Raw genomic sequence first — 20,090 nt, forward strand, 5'->3', positions numbered from 1 at the left:
AATAGTAACAAATGCTTTCTAAATGATTTTGTTTGCTTTGGATCTAAGCCCTGAACCCCGACTTCCAAGTCAGACAGCTTCAATTGCCCTGAACAACTTGGTTCAGTCAACCTGATATCCATCCAGCAAGGTTGTTACAACCTGACCTTTCTCGCATTTGTGGGAAAGGCCTACATAATAATCACAAATGAATTCAATTTATGTTAGTATAAGCACTGTCAATGTTGCCTTAGTAGGCTAGAATGATTCCTCTGTTGCACTGTTATACAAGTTCCAGGTAACAGGTAAGTTGCACAGTTAATTTTTCTAACCACCTCATACATGGTTACAGGAAAGCACTGCAAATCTAATATAGTAGAGTCTCACTTATCCAACATTCTGGATTATCCAACGCATTTTTGTAGTCAATGTTTTCAAAACATTGTGATATTTTGGTGCTAAATTCGTAAATACAGTAATTACTACATAGCATTACTGTGTATTGAACTGCTTTTTCTGTCAAATTTGTTGTATAACATGATCTTTTGGTGCTTAATTTGTAAAATCATAACCTAATTTGATGTTTAATAGGCTTTTCCTTAACCCCTCCTTATTATCCAACATATTCACTTATCCAATGTTCTGCTGGCCCGTTTATGTTGGATAAGTGAGACTCTACTGTACTTCTAATTCTAAATGCTTTCTACAATCTAAACTCCCTCATTTGGTCACAAGTGAATTAAGTATGATGCAAAGGAATTAGAACTGCAGGAAGAGTTTTAAAACTTTCGGCAGGCAATATCGAACACCTTAAAGAACCGAATATTTTCTGCATTCGCAGAGTGAGGTGTGCATCAAGCTTGCATTTGTTTTCTCTTTGCCCAAAGTTAATCCATTTTTATTTAGCATATAAGATGGCTTTACCATTCCTACAATGGACCTCTCAGTAGCAGGTAAAAAATAGGGCATACTAACATGGATAGAATGAAAATGGAGGTTGACTTTGTCACAAACAAATCAAATCAGTAGTTGATGTGAACTTTTAAATTTGACACCCAATCCACATTGCTCTCACAACCATATAAGTTATGAAAACCCTATAATTTGGGATCTGTTCATGTCATGCTAACGTAATACCCATACTCCTTATTCCATACGCATAACCCAATGGGAAGTTCATCATAGTGTGTTTTCTTGTTTTTGAGGTAAGTACAACCTTTGATAATCTCTTGAAAGTATGGCAAGCGTTTATGCCACCATATGGATGCACAAAGGTAAGACTTGTCTGTACAGAACAGGTGAATGAGGTAGGCAATGGAGCACCGTGGATCAGGGTCTTCTTTTAGTACAATAGACATTTATTTATTCTGGGTTAAAAACTCGCATCAGCCATGTGACCCAATCCGGCAGAACCAGGAGAAGCAACCAAAAGGCCTTCTGCTTTTTCCCTTCCTCCCTTTGATATCAGGTTGAATCCATATTCAGATAACAACCCGGGTACAGATTGGCCCCGTTTCCTTGGGGAATTCATCCGTGGCATTTTCTCTTCCCCAACACTCTCCCATTCTCCCAATGGCAAGAATAATAATGATCTTTTAAGCCTGCGGAAGGGTTCCATTTCCAAGGAGCTCACTGCAATCTTGTCATGGGTTGAATATGATTTTTTGGTTTCATTCATGGAAAATCTAGTTTTGATTCTTCTCTTCCTGATTTACTCTGCCACTTTCTGTTTGTTAATCATTTGCCTTTTGCTGAACTAATTGCCTTTTGCTTTTTTCCCTTCCATTCTGTTGCCCCTTCCCTGCTCTTATGTGGGTCTTGGTCTTTCTTCACCACCTTCTCCTTTTTTCACATTTTATCACCATTTTCTGCTCCATTCTCCCCTTCTATTCTAACTGCCACCTCTTCTTTATCTTTTTCCCCCCACCATTTCTTTCTCTTTTTCGTTTTGTTGTTCCTTGGTTCATCCTTCCTTCCTCTGTAGGAACCTCAAACCACCGTTATCCATAACCCAGTGGACGGCATTAAGGTACTGCTGCCTGTCTTTCCTTCTCCTCAGTTTGCCCTGTTGTGATCTGGGATAAAAATTGACGTTTCTGCTCCTTGCATTGCTGTGTAATTTCACCTCTGGGGACAGACTGTAGGCTCAGGTTTTGCACCCCTCCCCTTTAAGTACATCTGAAAGCCTGTGCAATTGAATCCAGACCATTTGCCTACAGTTATATTATGAGAAGTGCACTTCAAAGAATCCTGACTTTCCATGGAGTTTTGTCTTCCTGGACCAGTGGTTCCCAACCTGTGGTCCATGGACCACCAGTGTTCTGCAAAAACTAAAATATGGTCAACATTACTACACTGTTGGAACGGGAGAGACTGGTCTCACAAAATGCTCTTATAGTGCCGAGGCTTATTAAATATGGTTTTCTGTGGGCAAACAGATTGCGACTACTGGATGGCATATGTTCTGTATCAGAAACTAGAGCTGATGTGGTCCAGCCAATGCAATTTTCTGAATCAGCACTTCAAATAACCAAACCAAATCTGAAGTTGACCAAAAACTGATTCGTAACCCTTTTGGTACTAATACCGGAGGGTAGTCCCTGGTCAAAGTGGTCCCTGGTCAAGAGGTCCCCGGTCAAAAAAAGGTTGGGAACCACTGTCCTGGACAATCAATGTATGTTAAAGGACATAGAGTTGGTTCTCTGGGAGGCAGGTCATTTCCTTTCTCTCCTCATCTTTTCACTTTGACTGGATCTGCACAGCTAAAGAATGCAATTTAACAACGCAATTTCTACACTGTCATATAATCCAGTCCAATTCAGTTAAACTGCATTCTGAAACTGCATTATATGGCAGTGTAGATACAACCTTTCATTAGTTTGAGTCACTCAGTGTCACTGAAAGTGGTGGCTTTTAACAAAGTCGGCATTCTTGGGAGAACCATACAAGTTTAAGCCCTCCATCTGTTATGGATGGGAGATGAAAAGTGTTGTGTCTTCCCCTCCTTGAAGGGTTTTGCACTAATAATTCTCAGGCTGATTGACAGAAGAGCCAAAGTGTGCAAATGCTGATCTCGACTCCTACCAGGCATGATCTTTGCTGTGAAAGTGTGAGGGAGTCCTAGCGCCCGGGCTTTTGGCTCTGGGTGGCCGGGTGCAGATGGGAGCCCCTACTCTGGCCCCAGAGGAGCGAACCAGAGAGCAGCGGTATTGAGCTCCTTCATTCTGAAGTGAAAGAACGCAGCCAAGGCAGACCAAAGAGACCAATCCAAGAAGTCGGATTGGCTGAGGATTGACAGATTTACTCCATGCCACAATCATCCATTGCTCAGACACAGCCCTTTCCTCCACCCAAACCTGCATTTTCTTACCCATTCTCTGCTACAGGGGATTTAATTTTTGTTGCCATTGTTTTTATGCTTCCTCTTCAAGCCCATTCTCTCAGTGCATCCAGCATAGCTTTTAAATGGAGCTTGGGGGCGATAAGCAGTAAAAAAAAGTTTGGTATGAAAATACTAATCACTAGGCAAAAAACAACAACACCTGCATCCCTGATGATGCCCTCGGTTTTTCTTTCTTTCTTTTTTCTTTCTTTCTTTTACCATCATCTGGATAGATAATTTCCTGCTTTAGATGGATAAATAAAACAGATATTAGTATACATAAATTTTGAGAACAAATTCAAATGGTATCTTGTGCATCAATATCAGAAAGCTGTCATATTTGGTTAAAGAACATGGGGGTCTTATGTTAAGCCAATGCATTGTAAATTTCATGGTGTGTTTCCTTATCAGTAGAACATATGATATGAATATTATCTTTAAATACAAGTTCATATAGTAAGTAAGTATTGATAACACTGTGTGAAAGTCACATAGTCCTGCAGTCTTTTTTCTAGATGGACACAGAGAGGAGATTACAAAAATTATCTTTCTGTTAATACAAAGGTGACTATAATGCATGGTTAAAGCAAAAGAGGAAGAGAAGCCAACTGATAGCAGTGCAGTCCTTCAACATCCTTTCCTGCAAAGTAAAGGGACACAATCATGCTCAGCCTGCAGATACTGGACTTCGTTCAAGGCACCCAAAGGAGTTCCTTATGGGCAACTCTATGCCTTTCTTGTCTCTCAAAAGTAACCATTCTTAATTGCTTTTTAAAACCTATCTATTTACAGGAGGCACAGGACAAGTTGCTTTATTGCAAGACCACAACTCCATAACTGTAAAAGCAGCATGATGGTTATACCTCAAAAAGAGGGGTGTTATCTCCCATTGAGTTCCAATTCTAAAATATTGACATTTCTCATAACCTCAGTTATGAAACTTCAGTGTCAGCTAGTTTTAGTTGCTGTATCACAATCTTTACAAATCGTATAATAACACTTATATTGCTAGAAATATATATATAAATATATAGATAAAATTAACCTTAGTTATTGAGCAACGGGATTACTTTTGCCCAATTTGGTAACTAGTTACTTCCAAGCTCTGTTTATTTTTGAGTTTTCTGTCTTCATTACTGGATATAACATGTATTTAAATGTCTGATTTATTGGGAAGGAGCTCATTTGCTATCCTGTATAAACTAGAAGTGTGCAAATCCATTCTGTTTTCATTTCGAATTTTGGGTGCCCCCCGCCTCGTTCTGTTTTTGGCGAGATTCTGGGACATTGGGGGCAGGTGGCGTTCAGATTTGTAATTCAGAACCCTGAGTTCCGTTAACATTTCGGGAAGAATCTTCCCGAAAACAGAAGGGGAGCATCCAAAAACAGAATAGATTCTGTGCCACTTCACACACCCCTAGTATAAACTCACTCAGTAACTCCTAATTCTGTTTCCTTAGAGGTTTAATTTGTTACAATTTGATAAACAGAGTGAAATTTGGTAGAAAATATTTCCATAAAACATGGATGGCAGTAGGTTTTATTAAACCATGAGTAAGCATCAGGACCAGGCACTTTTGTGTTTGTTAGTGAACTGATATTAAACCAGATTCTCCTATGTCAAATGATTGAGGGGAAGAAGAAATGTCAAAATGGAAGCACATTTGGAGAGTGCCTGACCCTGACCTTTGTCATCAATAGCATCATAATATATTTGAGTGGGGTTTCTGAAAGCTTTAAGCACAAATGAAAGAATTCCTTAAGGAAAATGGTCACAGAAATATGGGGAAATTAGCTTTAATTTCTGCTGTCTTTCTCAGCACTGTAGTTCAGAGCATTTCTTGGCCTTTAGGTCGTGGGAAGCCTATCCTGACACAGAAGTATATTGTTGGCACTGAACTGGACATTCTTGGGAGTAAGAGGGGTTTAAATGATAAATTGCTGGGGAAGAAGAAATTTCTTGCTATTATGAGCAATGCTATTTCAATCTGCAAATTAGAATGTTGAATTATAGTAGGCGTCAAATGAATAGCCCAATGTCTACTTTAACTAGAAGATACCAACCTCTAAGCAATTATGTTCTAGGGCAGTGGTTCTCAACCTGTTGGTCCCCAGATCTTTTGGCCAGAAATCCTAACAGCTGGTAAACTGGCTAGGATTTCTGGGAGTTATAGGCCAAAACACCTGGGGACCCACAGGTTGAGAACCACAGTCTTAGACTAAGTAACAGATTACACTACAGATCAGATGCATGTATTTCCAGTTTCAGAAGCAAAGAAAACAAATGGGCGAGCCAATCAGATTTCTACATCCCACCTTTATGTAGTGGTAAATTAGTACCCAATCCCCCATACTTTGGACTTAATTTGTTTCATTTATAAAGAGAAACAGAACTCTTTCATTTCCAGATGTTCCTTCAAATGAGAAGAAATATTAAGTATGGTTCAAAAACAGTTATGAAGTTGTAATTTTTTAAAAGATAAGAATGTGAGGCCATACTGAAATCTCAAAATGAATGTCCTCTCTTTAGTATAATCTTTTTTTTTATAGCTTTGAAACTACCTGGATTTAGAAATGCCACTCTTAGGAACAGGAAAAAGAAATGGACTGATTAATACCCTGTTTCCCCTAAAATAAGACATCCCCAGAAAATAAGACCTAGTAGAGGTTTTGCTGAATTGCTAAATATAAGGCCTCCCCCGAAAGTAAGACCTAGCAAAGTTTTTGTTTGTAAGCATGTCCGTCGAACAGAACACCAGAGCATGCAGGATCGGTAAATGTACATACCATAGATTGTTGTACATGGAAATAATGGTAGTAACAAGAAATTTTTGATAGGATTCACAGTTTGTCTGGTTATGCTGGTTTGTGATGACAACTACTGTACAGTATATAATAAATGTTCAAATTTTTTGTTCAACAATAAATGTGAATTCTTCTTCATGGAAAAATAAGACATACCCTGAAAATAAGACCTAGTGCATCTTTGGGAGCAAAAATTAATATAAGACACTGACTTATTTTCGGGGAAACATGGTAGTGACTTCTTTGTTAGATGCAGGTCTTTTGAAAATAAATGGAAGGGGCTAGTTGAGCCTTCCCTCTTTCGATTTCATCCCTCTTTGGCTACAAGTCCATGTTCTGCAACTTCAGCCTCTCCTCAAGCCTTTGTTTCCAGAAAGAGCCACTAACATTTTGGGTTTTTTTTTTCCTCCTTCTTCCCCTGTATCTTTCTACAGGAATCATCCGACAGCACAAACACCACCATAGAGGATGAGGACACAAAAGGTAATGGTCTTAAGGGGACATCCAGAAAATCAAAGCATTGTGAGATTAAAAGCTGTTAACAGAACGCGACTTGCACTATCTTGGAAACTAGGTAGGGTCAACCCAGTTAGTACTTGGATCATTGCAGATGTGCGGAGTGCAAACTGCATCAAGTGGAAAGTGAGCAGGCAGTTGCTTTTGAGGGAGGGGAGAGAGGCGTGGACCACCATGGTCACGTCAGACTTCTCAAGGTACAGTCACAGCTGGCGCACCAGTTTTAAGATCGTTCCTCTTCGGTATTTACATACTGTATGTTTCTGTCCTTAACAACTCAATGATTTTAAAGCGCATCTCCTTGAAGTTAACATTGGTTTTGTGTCTTAGAAGGACTTGTTGTAATAGGGAAGGGGCATGTTTTCTTGAAACCAATGTGTGCAGCACAAAATGCCTGATTTTTTCTCTGAACAAAGGTGTAACCCAGGGGTCCCCAAACTAAGGCCCGGGGGCCGGATGCGGCCCATTGAAGCTATTTATCCGGCCCCCACGGCACAAGGGCTGAAGGGGGTTGGGCTAAATGACCCAAGGGTTCTCTTCTTCTCTTACAACCATTATTATTATTATTATTATTATTATTATTATTATTATTATTATTATTATTATTATTATTATTATGGCTGGGTGGCCATCTGTCAGGGGTGCTTTGCTTGTGCTTTTGGTCCGCAGAGGCAGAAGGGGATTGGACAAAATGGCCCAAGGGGTCTCTTCCAACCCTCTTTATTATTATTATTATTATTATTATTATTATTATTATTATTATTATTATTATTATTATATTAACATTGAGGCTGGGTGGCCATCTGTCAGGGGTGCTTTGCTTGTGCTTTCGGTGCACAAAGGGGATTGGACTCAATGGCCCAAAGGGTCTCTTCCAACTCCCTTTTTATTATTATTGCTGTTGTTGTTGTTGTTGTTGTTATTGCTCGGTGGCCAACTATAGTCCGGCCCTCCAATGGTCCGAAGGATTGTGAACTGGCCCCCTGTTTAAAAAGTTTGGGGACCCCTGGTGTAACCTATGAGTAGATGGACTTGGTTGAGTTTTTCTTGAAGATTGGTTAAAAACTCCTGAGCCTTCTTTTCCCAAGACAGGGGGAATTTCAGCTATTTCACGAAGTGAAATGCAGTGACTTTGCAATGTAGCATTTGCTTCAAGGGAGTATTGTTTGTGGATATGTAATCTTTCAAGATTGAACATATGTAGTGGACGAGGCAGAAGCCTCACAAAGAACTAAGGAGAGAGAAAAGGAGAATATTCAAGTATTTTTTAAACAAAGATGACTGGAACAAAATTAACTCTAATGAAGTTGCCACAGTAAAAACTAAAGAAAGTGCCTGTGCTTTTAAGAGTTGCGTAGAAAGGGGATTTTGACAGGTATTGCTTATTACAGTAGAGTCTCACTTATCCAACATAAACGGGCTGGCAGAACGTTGGATAAGTGAATATGCTGGATAATAAGGAGAGATTAAGGAGAAGCCTATTAAACATCAAATTAGGTTATGATTTACAAATTAAGCAACAAAACATCATGTTATACAACAAATTTGACAGAAAAAGTAGTTCAATATGGAGTAATGCTACGTAGTAATTACTGTATTTACGAATTTAGCACCAAAATATCATGATAACATTGACTACAAAAATACGTTGGATAATCCAGAACATTGGATAAATGAATGTTGGATAAGTGAGACTCTACTGTACTTGATTCCATCATGACCACTTTAAATGCCGTGACTCAATGCTATAGTATCGTAGGAGTTGTAATTTTACTAGGTCTTCTTCCAAAGAGTGCTGGTGCCTCATCAGATTACAACTCCCAATGATTCCATAGCATTGAGCCATGGCAGTTAAAGTGGCGTCAAACTGCATTCATTCCACAGTGTAGATGCACCCATAGTCTCCACCTGCACTGGGTCTTTAGCTAATAAAGGACATGGAGCAATTGCATCACTGATAATCTGGCCATGGGAGCAAAAGAAAAGTCATGGAAAGAATGGAGTAGATGCAGACACAACTTTGATGTCAATAGTACAGTAGAGTCTCACTTATCCAACACTCGGTTATCCAACGTTCTGGATTATCCAACGCATTTTTGTAATCAATGTTTTCAATACATTGTGATGTTTTGGTGCTAAATTCGTAAATACAGTAATTACTACATAGCATTACTGCATATTGAACTACTTTTTCTGTCAAATTTGTTGTATAACATGATGTTTTGGTGCTTAATTTGTAAATCATAACCTAATTTGATGTTTAATAGGCTTTTCCTTAATCCCTCCTTATTATCCAACATATTTGCTTATCCAACATTCTGCCGGCCCGTTTATGTTGGATAAGTGAGACTCTACTGTATCATCAGTAGGAAATAAACTGCAAAAGGAAGAGACAACCAAGAGCAGCGCTATGCATGGCACCAAGGAAGCAGGAGGCAAAGACTGTATTGCCACATTATCCTAGTCGTTCTAGACACAAAGTAAACTGAGAAACAACAAAAGCATTCCATGATGTAGCTAATTGCTCATTCTGTTAGTAAATGATACATCCAAATTTAGTCTGGTTAAGTTACTGTGTGAGCTTGGTGTTCTAAATAGGTCTGTCACATTGTTCTGATATTGGCCTACTTATATTTTATAATCACACTTTTGAGGTGTTCAGTTACTCCATCTCCTCTTCCAGTTCTGAAACATTCAGAGCAAACATGCATTGCAGTGCTGCAGATCTGTAGCCTAGTGGAAGTGTTAGGAAATTGCAAGTATCTTGAACATCAGTGTGGTTATTACAGTAATTGTTGAGCTTGGAAAAGTTACTTTTTTGGACTGAGATTGTGGGAATTGTACTAAATTCATTCCATGTTCTGGTAGAAATTTAAAATTTGATTTATGTGCCATGGTCTCAACTGAGTTGCTAAGTTGTTAGACGAGCTGTGAGTATCTCTTAGTCTTGGTACTTCCCTCTCCTCTTTAATTGTAATATGGGCTAATAAAACATAAATGATATCAGAAGAATTGTATAAACCTCTCTGGGGAGCACACTCTACAATGTGATTTGTTCTTTTTCTTGGGCAAATCCTCAAGTTAGCTGTCGTCTTGCAGTCTTTTTCATTTCTCCATCCATTTTAATTTCCTCATTAATGTATATTCTGCTTTCCTGTCCTCAGTTTCCTCTTTTCTCACACCCAAGTAGCCTTTTACTTTCTTTATGGTGTTTTATTTTCTTTCTTTCCTTTTTCCATCCATTCTCACCTGTTCTCCCCAGTTAAGATCACTGATAATGAGGTTGTAAAAAGCCATGTGAATCCAGGATCTGCCCCTGAACTTCCTCCCAATCCGCAGACGTCTCTGATGCCCTCTGCTGCTGCTGCTGCTATTGCTGCTGCTTGTAAGTCACAAGGCCCCTGCATTACTCCCAGAGAAACAGAACTGACTAAATCAATGATTGATAGCATTGGACTCCTAATAATGTAAGACATGTTCCATTCATTTCAGCTTTTTTTGTGCCAGGAGTGACTTAAGAGACTGCAAATCACTTCTGGTGTGAGAGAATTGGCTGTCTGCAAGGATGTTGCCCAGGGGATGCCCGGGAGGCTTCTCTCATGCCCCAGCATGGGAAGCTGAAGCTGACAGACGGGAACTCACCCCACTCCCCAGATTCAACCCACCGACTTTTCGGTCAGCAGTCCTGCCGGCGCAAGGGTTTAATCCAGTATTCTCAACCTGTGGGTCCCCAGATGTTTTTGCCTTCAACTCCAGGAAATCCTAACAGCTGGTAAACTGCCTGGGATTTCTGGGAGTTATAAGCTAAAACATCTGGGGACCCACAGGTTGAAAACTCCTTCATTTCTGCTAAATTGGCCTGGATCCAAAAAAAAGTCTTTGGTAACCATAAATACACAAATAAGAGTGCAATTCATACTTTGGCAGAACAATTATTGATGGAGCTTAATGGACACGTCTATCATATCTTATATCCTTGTTTCTTAATCCACCTTTTCAGTTTTTTCCATTCCTCTGTTATTTTTCCATTGTTTTTGCTCTCTCTCCTTTCTCCTTGTCTTTTCTCATCTCTCCTGGCCCAGCCACCAAACTGTGTGATGTATTAGGCATGGTGAAACGAGGACCTGGGCCCCTAGAAGGTGAAGTATCAGCAGCACTGGCCACTCCATCTCCAGCTGTTGTAAACTCTCTGTCTCCTCAGTGTAAGTAGTGGAATGAATGCTAGGTTTGCAGCACCTGACACCACATACAAGAGGGTCTGACGAGATGTTGCGCAAAGGAACATAAATAACATTTTCTTATTTTCACTTCTGAAAGAAAATATTTGTGTTTTGTCTGCACAAGGAAGTAAACAATGGTTATGCTTGTTCTCACTTGGCCTTCTTTTCTCCAAGCTGAACAGGCCCAGCTCCATAAGCTGCTCCTTGTAGGTCTTGGCTTCCAATACTCAACACAGCTTCTGGTTGTTGATATTAAGTTGGGGAAGTGGAATTTAAGATCATAGCAATGGTGTCAAGATTGTGATATTACTGAATACTCTTGAATTCCAAATCCTTAACTGATAGGATGCCAGGCACAATTTTAGACTAGGAATTCTGTCATTCTGTCCTGTTTCCATTTTCTAGCATTTCTTCCTCTCCTGCCCTACATTTCATTGCCTTTCCCTTTGTTTTACTTGGTTTCTTTTCTTTCCCTCCTCTCACCCCAGCTGCCAAACTGTCTGATGTATTAGGCATGGTGAAAAGGGGTTCTGGGCCCCCCAGTGCTGAAGCGCCAAAGCCTTCCAGACCCCTGCTCAGTCTAGCCTCAGGGGTTGCAAATCCTCTTCCTTTCCAATGTAAGTAATAGGGATCACTAGATGGAGTGCCACAAATATTATACAGAATCCAGAAAGGTGTAACTCCCCAGTTTTTTTTTTTAATCGTGTCAGAAGTGAATTGCGGCAAGTCACTTCTGGTGTGAGAGAATCGGCCGTTTCCAAAGATGTTGCCCAGGGAACGCCCGGATGTGTTACCATCCTGCAAGGGATTCTCTCATGTCCCCGCATGGGAAGCTAGGGCTGGCAGACAGGAGCTTACCCTGTCTCGCAGATTCGAACCACCAACCTTCAAGTCAGCAATTCAGCCAGCACAAGAGTTTAACCCATTGCGCCACCACGGCTCATACTCCCCTAATTGATACATAACTACAGATCAAGAAAGACAACGTTTCTGAAAAAATTAATCTATGGAGGCAGATAATCTTAGTGTGGTTAGCCACACCATTTTTATCCCTAATTTAGAGGAACTTCAAATAAAAGCTCTGTAATTTTGATCCTCAGAATATTGGATTTGCTAATATTTTGTTATTTAACTTGCCCATGTTCGGCGTGTTTAAAGTCGGCTCTAGACCACTGCTTCTTAAACTGAGGATCCCAATCCCAAATGGGGTCCCCTTAGTTAAATGTTAGGGTCATTAAATTTTTGCAACACTAAAAGGTTTCTGAACATTCCCTAGACATTTACACAAATCTGTTGTGCAGTGTTTACGGTGGACTGATTTGGCAGAAGATGCTAAGGGCCCAGATCTTTACCCCATTGTTTCCCATGCCTTGCACTTATTCTTTCCTTTCTCCTTTCCTCATTTCCTTTTTGCCGTTTTCTTTGTGTTTCATATCTTACCCTTCCTTCTTTCATTTGTCTGACCCCAGCTGCCAAATTCTGTGATGTATTGGGCATGATGAAAAAGGGTTCTGGGCCACCAGAAGGTGAAGAGCCAAAGTCCTCAGTCCCCAATCCATGCCTTCCCTCCAACATTGCCAACCCTCTTCCTCCCCAATGTGAGTAGTTTGGGCTTCACTGAGGTTTCTTCTTTGCAATTTCTGGACTGCTATTGAAACCTTTGGATGTTTGGGCAACTTGAGGAGGTGATCTTCCATTGTCATGCCCTCGAGAAAGATTAATAAATCTAGTGAGGATGTTGCATAGAACATCACCCAAACCTCCTCAGGAACTTTTCTATAGTTTTTGTATTTCAGCTACTTTTCCTGAACTTCCAAGGCATGGATGGGCTTTCAACAAGATTGCTTTAAAAGTAGCCTTAGAAATATGTTGCAGGGAACTTAATTTTTTAAAATATATTTGTTGAAAATCAGGATATTCCTAGAGAATGAAGCAGGATGTTTTTCTAGTAGGAGGCTAATTTAAGAGACGTTTTCTAAGAAGTCCCTTAAGTCGGTCATTCTGGCAAAGTTTAATGCACAGCAAATCAGAACTTGAAATTGTCCCCTTTCCTTTTTTGAATCACTATTCCCAAAATCCTCAGGCATCATAGCCACTTGCTGGCAGTGAATGCTGGGAGCTGCAATCTATAAGAACACTTATTTGTGTTCTTCAGTAAATCAAGGAAGAATGAAGTACTGGAAGAAACAAAAAGAAGAAAAAGGCTTCAGAATGTTACCTAACCGTCATAGTTCATTCTGCAAAGAATGCCCTTTCCCGTCTAATCAAAGATCTCTTTTATACTGGTATAATATAGAACTTTACTTATTTTATTAAAACATTTCTCACCTTTCAACTGACAAGGAGCTTTGAGATGATGCACAATTGTTGGTTCATCAGTGAGAGATCGACTCTTGATTTTCTCAGTCCCCTTCCTTGGCCTGGCCCCCTTTTCTCCTTGTATTTCTAATCCTCTCCACTTTTCATTTAGTTTTGTTTGTTCTTTTACTAGTCTCTCTATGCCTTCTTTCATCTGTTTTGCACCAGCTGCCAACTTGTCTGATGTCCTAAGCTTGGTGAAAAGGGGCTCTGGAGCCCCAGAAGCTGGGGGGCCACAGCCTGCTCTCACCCCGCTTTTCCCACTTCCACTCATCACAAACCCTCTGCCTTCAGATCGTAAGTAGCCTGTTCTCGCTGCAGCTGAGCCCCACTTGTTTTGTTCAAACCCGGTGCTCATGGCTACATTGTAGATTTTGAATAACCACCTAATAGTGTTATTGCATGGTTTTACATCCTAATCCATTAATCCCACGAAGGTAATAGGTATGCGGGCAAGCAGTGTGCATTAGCTTTATGACACAATTTGATAATCCGTTCAGTTCCTAAAGTTCGTGGGGAAGAAGCCATTAAGGGTGAGAAGTGAGGGCCAATTTTCGCCATATACTCCTAATGAGACTTACTGACACATCTAGGAGCAGTGGAAATGCCATCTCAGGATCAACTCAGGATCATTTCCGCTGCTCCTGAATATTCAGCAATAGAATATACTGCCTTACGAGAGTGGTCGACTATCTTTGTAGGTTCTTAACTAGAGGCTGGATGAACATATTTTAGGAGTGTTCTAGTTGTGTATTTCTGAGCAGCACAGGCTAGGTAGCCTTTGTAGCCTCATTCAACTTTATGATTCTAACAGGAGTCAGGCTGTGGCTTGGTGTAACATATACATCCCTACTTTCCCATTGGAATAGTTAACTATGGTATATGTTGATAGTACAACTGTGTGCGCATCTACTTAAAAATAAGGCACAGACAGGATTAATCACAGATAGTCATGCATAAGATTGCAGCTACCACAGGTTTAATGTGCCGCTATTGCTGTCATCTGGTTAAATAAATCTTAATTTTTTTTTTTTTAGTGTTGATTCACTCAAGTATATACTCAAGTATAAGCTGAATTTTTCAGACCTTTTTAGGGTTGAAAAAGCCCCTCTCGACTTATACTCGAGTGAAGGTCCTGGTCGGATTATATTTGGGTCGGCTTATACTCGAGTATATAGGTAATCAGAGTTGGACAGTCTTATCTTATTAAAGTTTTATTATTATCTTAAATTAGTTTTATGTAAATATTCAAAAACATTTAACTTACTGATGCCTCAATTAATGTAATTTTATTGATATCTATTTTTATTTTTGAATTTTACCAGTAGCTACTGCATTTCCCACCCTTGTCTTATACTCGAGTCAATACGTTGGTTTTTTTTGTGGTAAAATTAGGTGCCTCAGCTTATATTCGGGTCGGCTTATACTCGAGTATATATGGTAAATACAGTCTGTAAAAATGTGCCAGTTGTTTTGGAGGTGGAAAGCATCCTTTCCGTCTTTGCAGATAGTTATTTCAGCATCTTCATATAGGAGAGCTAGGAACTAAAATGCCATTTTAATATTGTTAGCAAGCATTCCTTCCCACTGAAATTGCTGTCTAGGGCTGCTGGGAGTTATAACCCAACAACAGCTAGGGAATTGCTTGACTTCTACATCTGTAGTAGTGAATTTCCTTTGTTATATGGGAATTAAATGGGATTTTTTTTCTAGGATGATGCTCACTACCTGCTGTTTTCAAAAGATTTTAAAAAAATAATGACCAAGATTCTGCAGCATAAATTACATTCTCAGGGGGTGAGGAATCATAAGGTCATAGTGTCTCTCTCGGCCCTGAACTGAGAAACTGAGAAAGTGGGAGTCCCTGGTAGTGGTGTTCGTTTACAGAGATGGATGACAGTTTGGCACATTTACAGCGGAAGGGAGACACTGGCAAGGATGAACTGAGATGCCTGGCCAAGAGTGTTAGAGCAGGGTATGAAGAGAGGACTTAGTTCAAAGGGGAAGGAAGCATGCCAGCAGGGAAGCTCACAGGTAAGGACTGGCTTTTCCAGAAGGCTAGAGAAAGTGCTTTCATTTCTTTCCCTTTCATCTCCTTTTACCATATAAAGTCAGAAGAGTGTCTGCCTTCACTGGCCACGGCTTTTTCCAAGACCTAATACTATGAAGTTCATTCTTCACAAGCTTTAACTGTACTTTTATCTATAAGTAGGCTAGGTAAAGGACAGCACTCTCCCACTCTTTCGTACAGCAGTCTTGTACGTGTCTACTTAGATGTAAGTCCCATTGTAGTAAGTGGACTTTACTCCCAGATAAATATGTATGGAATTGTAGCCTTGGTGCGTTATTTTTCCAGGTTCCATAAATGAGCAAAATAGGATGAGGTATTACAGGGAAGGAGCCTCACTTTGCACTCGCACCTCAGAGTGGGATAGAGAAATGAAAACCAAGGGAAAGAGTGGTTGTGAAATCACTGAAAGAGAAGCAGCCTATTATTGCCAGTTGCCTCTCCCCTTTTCCCTTCGTAATCCCAGACAAGTAGATTTCTCAGCCCATTTGTAACAGCTAGTGAACTGCATTCAAGTTGGATAGTTACTTTGGGTAGCTGTGCTCCAGGGAACTATGGGATCCTGGTTAATTTTACCTGTTTGCTTGCCTGCTTGCTTGTTTGAAGAGTTTGCTTGTTGTCTCTCAGCTGCCAAAGCTCCCACGAAAATGCATACGAGTCAGCTTTACTGTTGTTTGCATATTTCAGATGAGGAAAACTTGTTCAATATTGTGATATGCTTGGAAAATCTGTAATCAAGCTAGGTCTTCAATCATTATGTATTAAAATCCCATTTTGTGTTTTAGCTGAAAAGCTCACACATCCACATTCCTTACTACGTGCTTTTTGATTAAAATTTGAAAGGATGCACAAGGACAAATGGATGTAGAGGGAGCATATGGGAGGCCTATAGTCAAAAACCAATTTGTGAAGATGGAGTTCAGATCATCGCCAGCTCAGATGGAAATAGTTCAGGCAGCGTAGCAGTACAGTTCTGGAGAGAACAGTGTGTAACTCTTCCCTCAAGTACAGAGAATAGCCCTGTTTCTCTTGATTCAGTATCCCTTGGACTCTCATCTCAACTCCCATTAAATGGAACTTCACAATTTACCAGCCATGTTTGGGGTTCTCCAGGCTTTTTAATCATCCAACAGTTTCTGATGATCTCAGATTCCTATACTGTAATGCTGAGATCGGTAAAGAAGTCTCTTGATGGGGGCATTGGATCTATCCAGGGTGCAGCAGGTATGAAATGGATTCTCCAAACCCAATCGGGGCATAAGTTTCCAAAGGAGATGACCTTGCCAAGGATGCTGACGCCATGTCTGCCACTTGAGTGCTGCATTATTCATAGTGTTTGTTCTAACTGGGTCACTTGCAAATTCATGCATCTTCCCAGATCTTCTTGACATGTTGGCCACAGACGTATTGGGGTGATTCATCTGGGGAAGCTATGGGCAGCCCCAGGACAGAACGAAGCCATGCCTTTTCTCTGGAGTGTGCTTGTAGTGTGTAGAGAATCAGATATTAGTCTGGTGAAAGTTTCTGGCTTCCTAAAGTGTGAGCTTGGAAAAATGACTTTGATGGATTATAAATCCTAAAAACAACAACAATTATTATTATTATTATTATTATTATTATTATTATTATTATTATTATATAATACTCATAAGAGAGGGATGCTGATGCACTTGGGTCTCAGTGAACTGAATTGGAATTTTTTGTGCTGTTATTAGGCAAACCTGAGGGATAGCAGATTTTGAAATATCAACATTTATAAACTGGGATCCTACACTTCTAGGAAAACACCCATGGCTCCAGCAATGACAGGTGCTCAGCAAGCAATTCCAAAAGGATTGGTGAAACATCCGAGTAAAATCTCCATAAATATGATCCTAATAGCACAATTATAAAAAGGGGCACTGCTTGGAATGTTAAGAGTATACAGCAATATCTCAGCGATTCCTATATTCTTGGATAGAATCAAAATCCGTGATGGTCTAAAACTCCAGGCAGAACATTCAGTTATCGTGTACCTCCCAGTTTAACCATTACGGCAACTTTGCAAAGATTTGGCACAGAATGAATGAACTAGCATTGTGGTTGAATGAGGGTTTGAATATGGATCTCCCTTGTCTGTTATCGCTACATACTTTTGTTGCTATCTAACAAACGCTTGCTGAAGAGTGGGAATGCAAGGATAACCAAAGCATTTCATTTTCTACTAGGGATTTAGGGCAAATGGCTCACCAACTGTGGCTTATTCTGCCTCTCTTTTTCTCTTTTCTCGCCTCCTTCTCATGGCTCCATCTGCAGCACGCAAGCAAGAAATCATCAAGATCACAGAGCAGCTGATAGAGGCTGTGAATAATGGGGACTTCGAGGCCTATGCGTGAGTAGGCTGTACATGAGATTTCATTGAAATACTTGGCTCCAAACCAAATATTTTCTGTATTCCCATTGATTGATGCTTGTAGTGCCTTTTGTCGGGAGAAGACAAATCGGGTCACTATGCTGCTTGCTTTAAGCTAGTGGATGTTGCAGGCAAGGTTTTCCCCCACATCATATTTACAATATGCTGTAGAAATTATTGATATTGTGTCATAACAATAGGAAAGATATATGACAGCGTTGCTCTCGATCTAGAAAATGATGGTTGGGATTGTGCTGGTAAGATGTCACTAGTAAGTGTAATTTGCAATTATTTATCTAGGCTTGTCATCCAAAATTAGTATTGTCCTTACTGAATTGTCAACCAGCAATAAGAAATAATATAGAGTCAAAAGACCTCCCCATCAAGTTCCTGAATCAGAATCCTCCAAATAAAATAGCAACTCAGCTTTAGCCTTCTGACATCCTCAGTCTGTTTCTTGAAGTGATATACTTCAGCAGATTGTTGGGTCATACTAGTAATTCATTTCTCTGTTAGATTGATATTGTTTCTTCTTGATAAACATCTATTGTGAAAAATAGTAGCCCAGATTTCTTGAAACTGGCAGAAGAAAGGGCACAAGTTTCTCACTGTAGAGACACCTTTGAAACAAACCCTTTAGCAGGTGACCAAGGAGAATAGATCTCTTTCGTCTTTCAGAAAGATCCCTCTTATCTCCATCTGTGTTTTTTGCCTGTATAGAAAAATCTGTGATCCCGGCCTAACATCATTTGAACCTGAAGCGCTGGGCAACCTTGTTGAAGGAATGGACTTCCACAGATTTTACTTTGAAAACTGTGAGTACATCTTGTCCTGTAAGATATGGGAAGGGGAAAACCCTTTTGTTTATGAGCAGCACCCAATTCTCTTTACACAAAAGCCAACTTTCATGAGAAACAGCATCTGGTGTTTAAGATTACCACTTTCTGGTTCTTCCTTGCAACCTTCCCAACATATTTATTGCCTGTGGGAGACAGGAAACAACTTATGTTTTCCATGGAATTGCCAGTGTCTTCCCATGGAGGCCCATCTTATGTTAGGCTTTAACTGAGGCAAAAAGGTCCTATCTAAATGTTACGATTCAGATGCCAGCCAATATAAACAACTCAGTTTATTGCAAAAACAACACAAAAGAGCCTAGGAAACAACCAAAAGGAGGCTCAAAACACTTTCTCTTCAGTGTGAGGTAACAATGTCCAAAAAGAACTCAAAGACCCAAACTTGGGATATAATCTGAATTATCCTGGGAAATAATCCAGATTAAAACAAACTTAGTTGAAAAGGCTGGAAACTCGCTCCACCTGCTGGTTGGAGCTAAACAAACACATGAAAGCTACCAGCAGTAACCCACAGTGACCAACGGCCACACAATGCCCCAAAACGTTGCTAAAGCAAAACCACGTTGTAAAGGAGAAGTCACAACTGCCACGTCTGATCCGCGTCGTTAGGGAGAAGTCACAGGCTTCGAGTTCCAGTCCAAGTCGTCAGGGAGAAGTCACAGCCACCAAATTCTAGTCCAAGGTAAACACAAAGAGCCAAAGCGACGGAGGCAAGCCGGCAGGTCCCAAAGCAGTCTTCCAAACACGTCTTCTGAAACAGAGATCCCGAAAAGTGCCCAACAAAACACCTTGCCGATTGCAAAGTTACATTAGCAACAAACTTACTTTTATCTACAAGTCCTTCTCTGAACTTGAGCCAGCCAACGCCCCATCCACAGCTGGTTGCTGCAAATCCTCATCAGAGCTGGAGTCACCCAACGCCCCACCTCCAGCTGCAGCCCTTCTACGGTCTCTCCAGCCAGACCACCTTCTATCCAAACCCATAACTCCCCAGGATCCATCTGTATCTTCTCTGTGCCATCTCTCAAATGTACCACTGCTTGTGGGCTCCTCAAGAATCCCCCGGATCTCCTGAACCTTAGTCCAATCCATCACCTGACTCCCAGAGTCTGACATCCCATCCTCCTGACTCCCAGTCCCACAATCCCCTTCAAAACCCTCAAAAGTATCATCATCAGACAGCTCCATAAGTATTTCCTGGATTCTCTTCCTTTGTTGCTCCTCATCAGAGTCTTGCTCACGAGCAGTTTTCCTGCTTCTTCTAATACAACTAGTAGGATCTCTACTTGAAGACTCCATCACAACACTAAAGGACTTCAATGTGAAAGGCTCTTGCTAGCCAATTCACATCTGGAACCATCTCTACATACTCTGAATAGATATGATCCCAAAAACATGAAGTGCATTCTCATCAAAGGTAATGAGAATTAACTGTATGTAGATCCAGTATTGGAATACTTCCTATTACTAAAGGAAGGCAGCATGGTGTAGTGACTCGAGTATTGGACTATGA

General features: G+C 40.4%; 1 protein-coding gene across 12 annotated transcripts in view; it reads left to right on the top strand.

The window, feature by feature from the left end:
* camk2b (calcium/calmodulin dependent protein kinase II beta) overlaps positions 1-20,090 on the top strand; it is a 178,968-nt gene that overhangs the window by 147,430 nt on the left and 11,448 nt on the right. For 6 of the 12 annotated variants that reach the window (XM_062960771.1, XM_008116010.3, XM_008116012.3 and 3 more), the window contains 3 exons: positions 6,601-6,649; positions 17,624-17,699; positions 18,441-18,535. In XM_062960771.1, coding sequence (XP_062816841.1) covers positions 6,601-6,649; positions 17,624-17,699; positions 18,441-18,535 — 220 coding nt within the window. Of the gene's footprint in view, positions 1-1,963; positions 2,009-6,600; positions 6,650-9,944; positions 10,068-10,764; positions 10,885-11,390; positions 11,520-12,371; positions 12,501-13,428; positions 13,558-17,623; positions 17,700-18,440; positions 18,536-20,090 lie in introns of all 12 variants that reach the window. The other 6 variants (XM_062960769.1, XM_008116015.3, XM_062960768.1 and 3 more) reach the window with 2 other exon arrangements.

Source organism: Anolis carolinensis, unplaced genomic scaffold (assembly GCF_035594765.1).
Source record: "Anolis carolinensis isolate JA03-04 unplaced genomic scaffold, rAnoCar3.1.pri scaffold_8, whole genome shotgun sequence".
Taxonomy (NCBI): domain Eukaryota; kingdom Metazoa; phylum Chordata; class Lepidosauria; order Squamata; family Dactyloidae; genus Anolis; species Anolis carolinensis.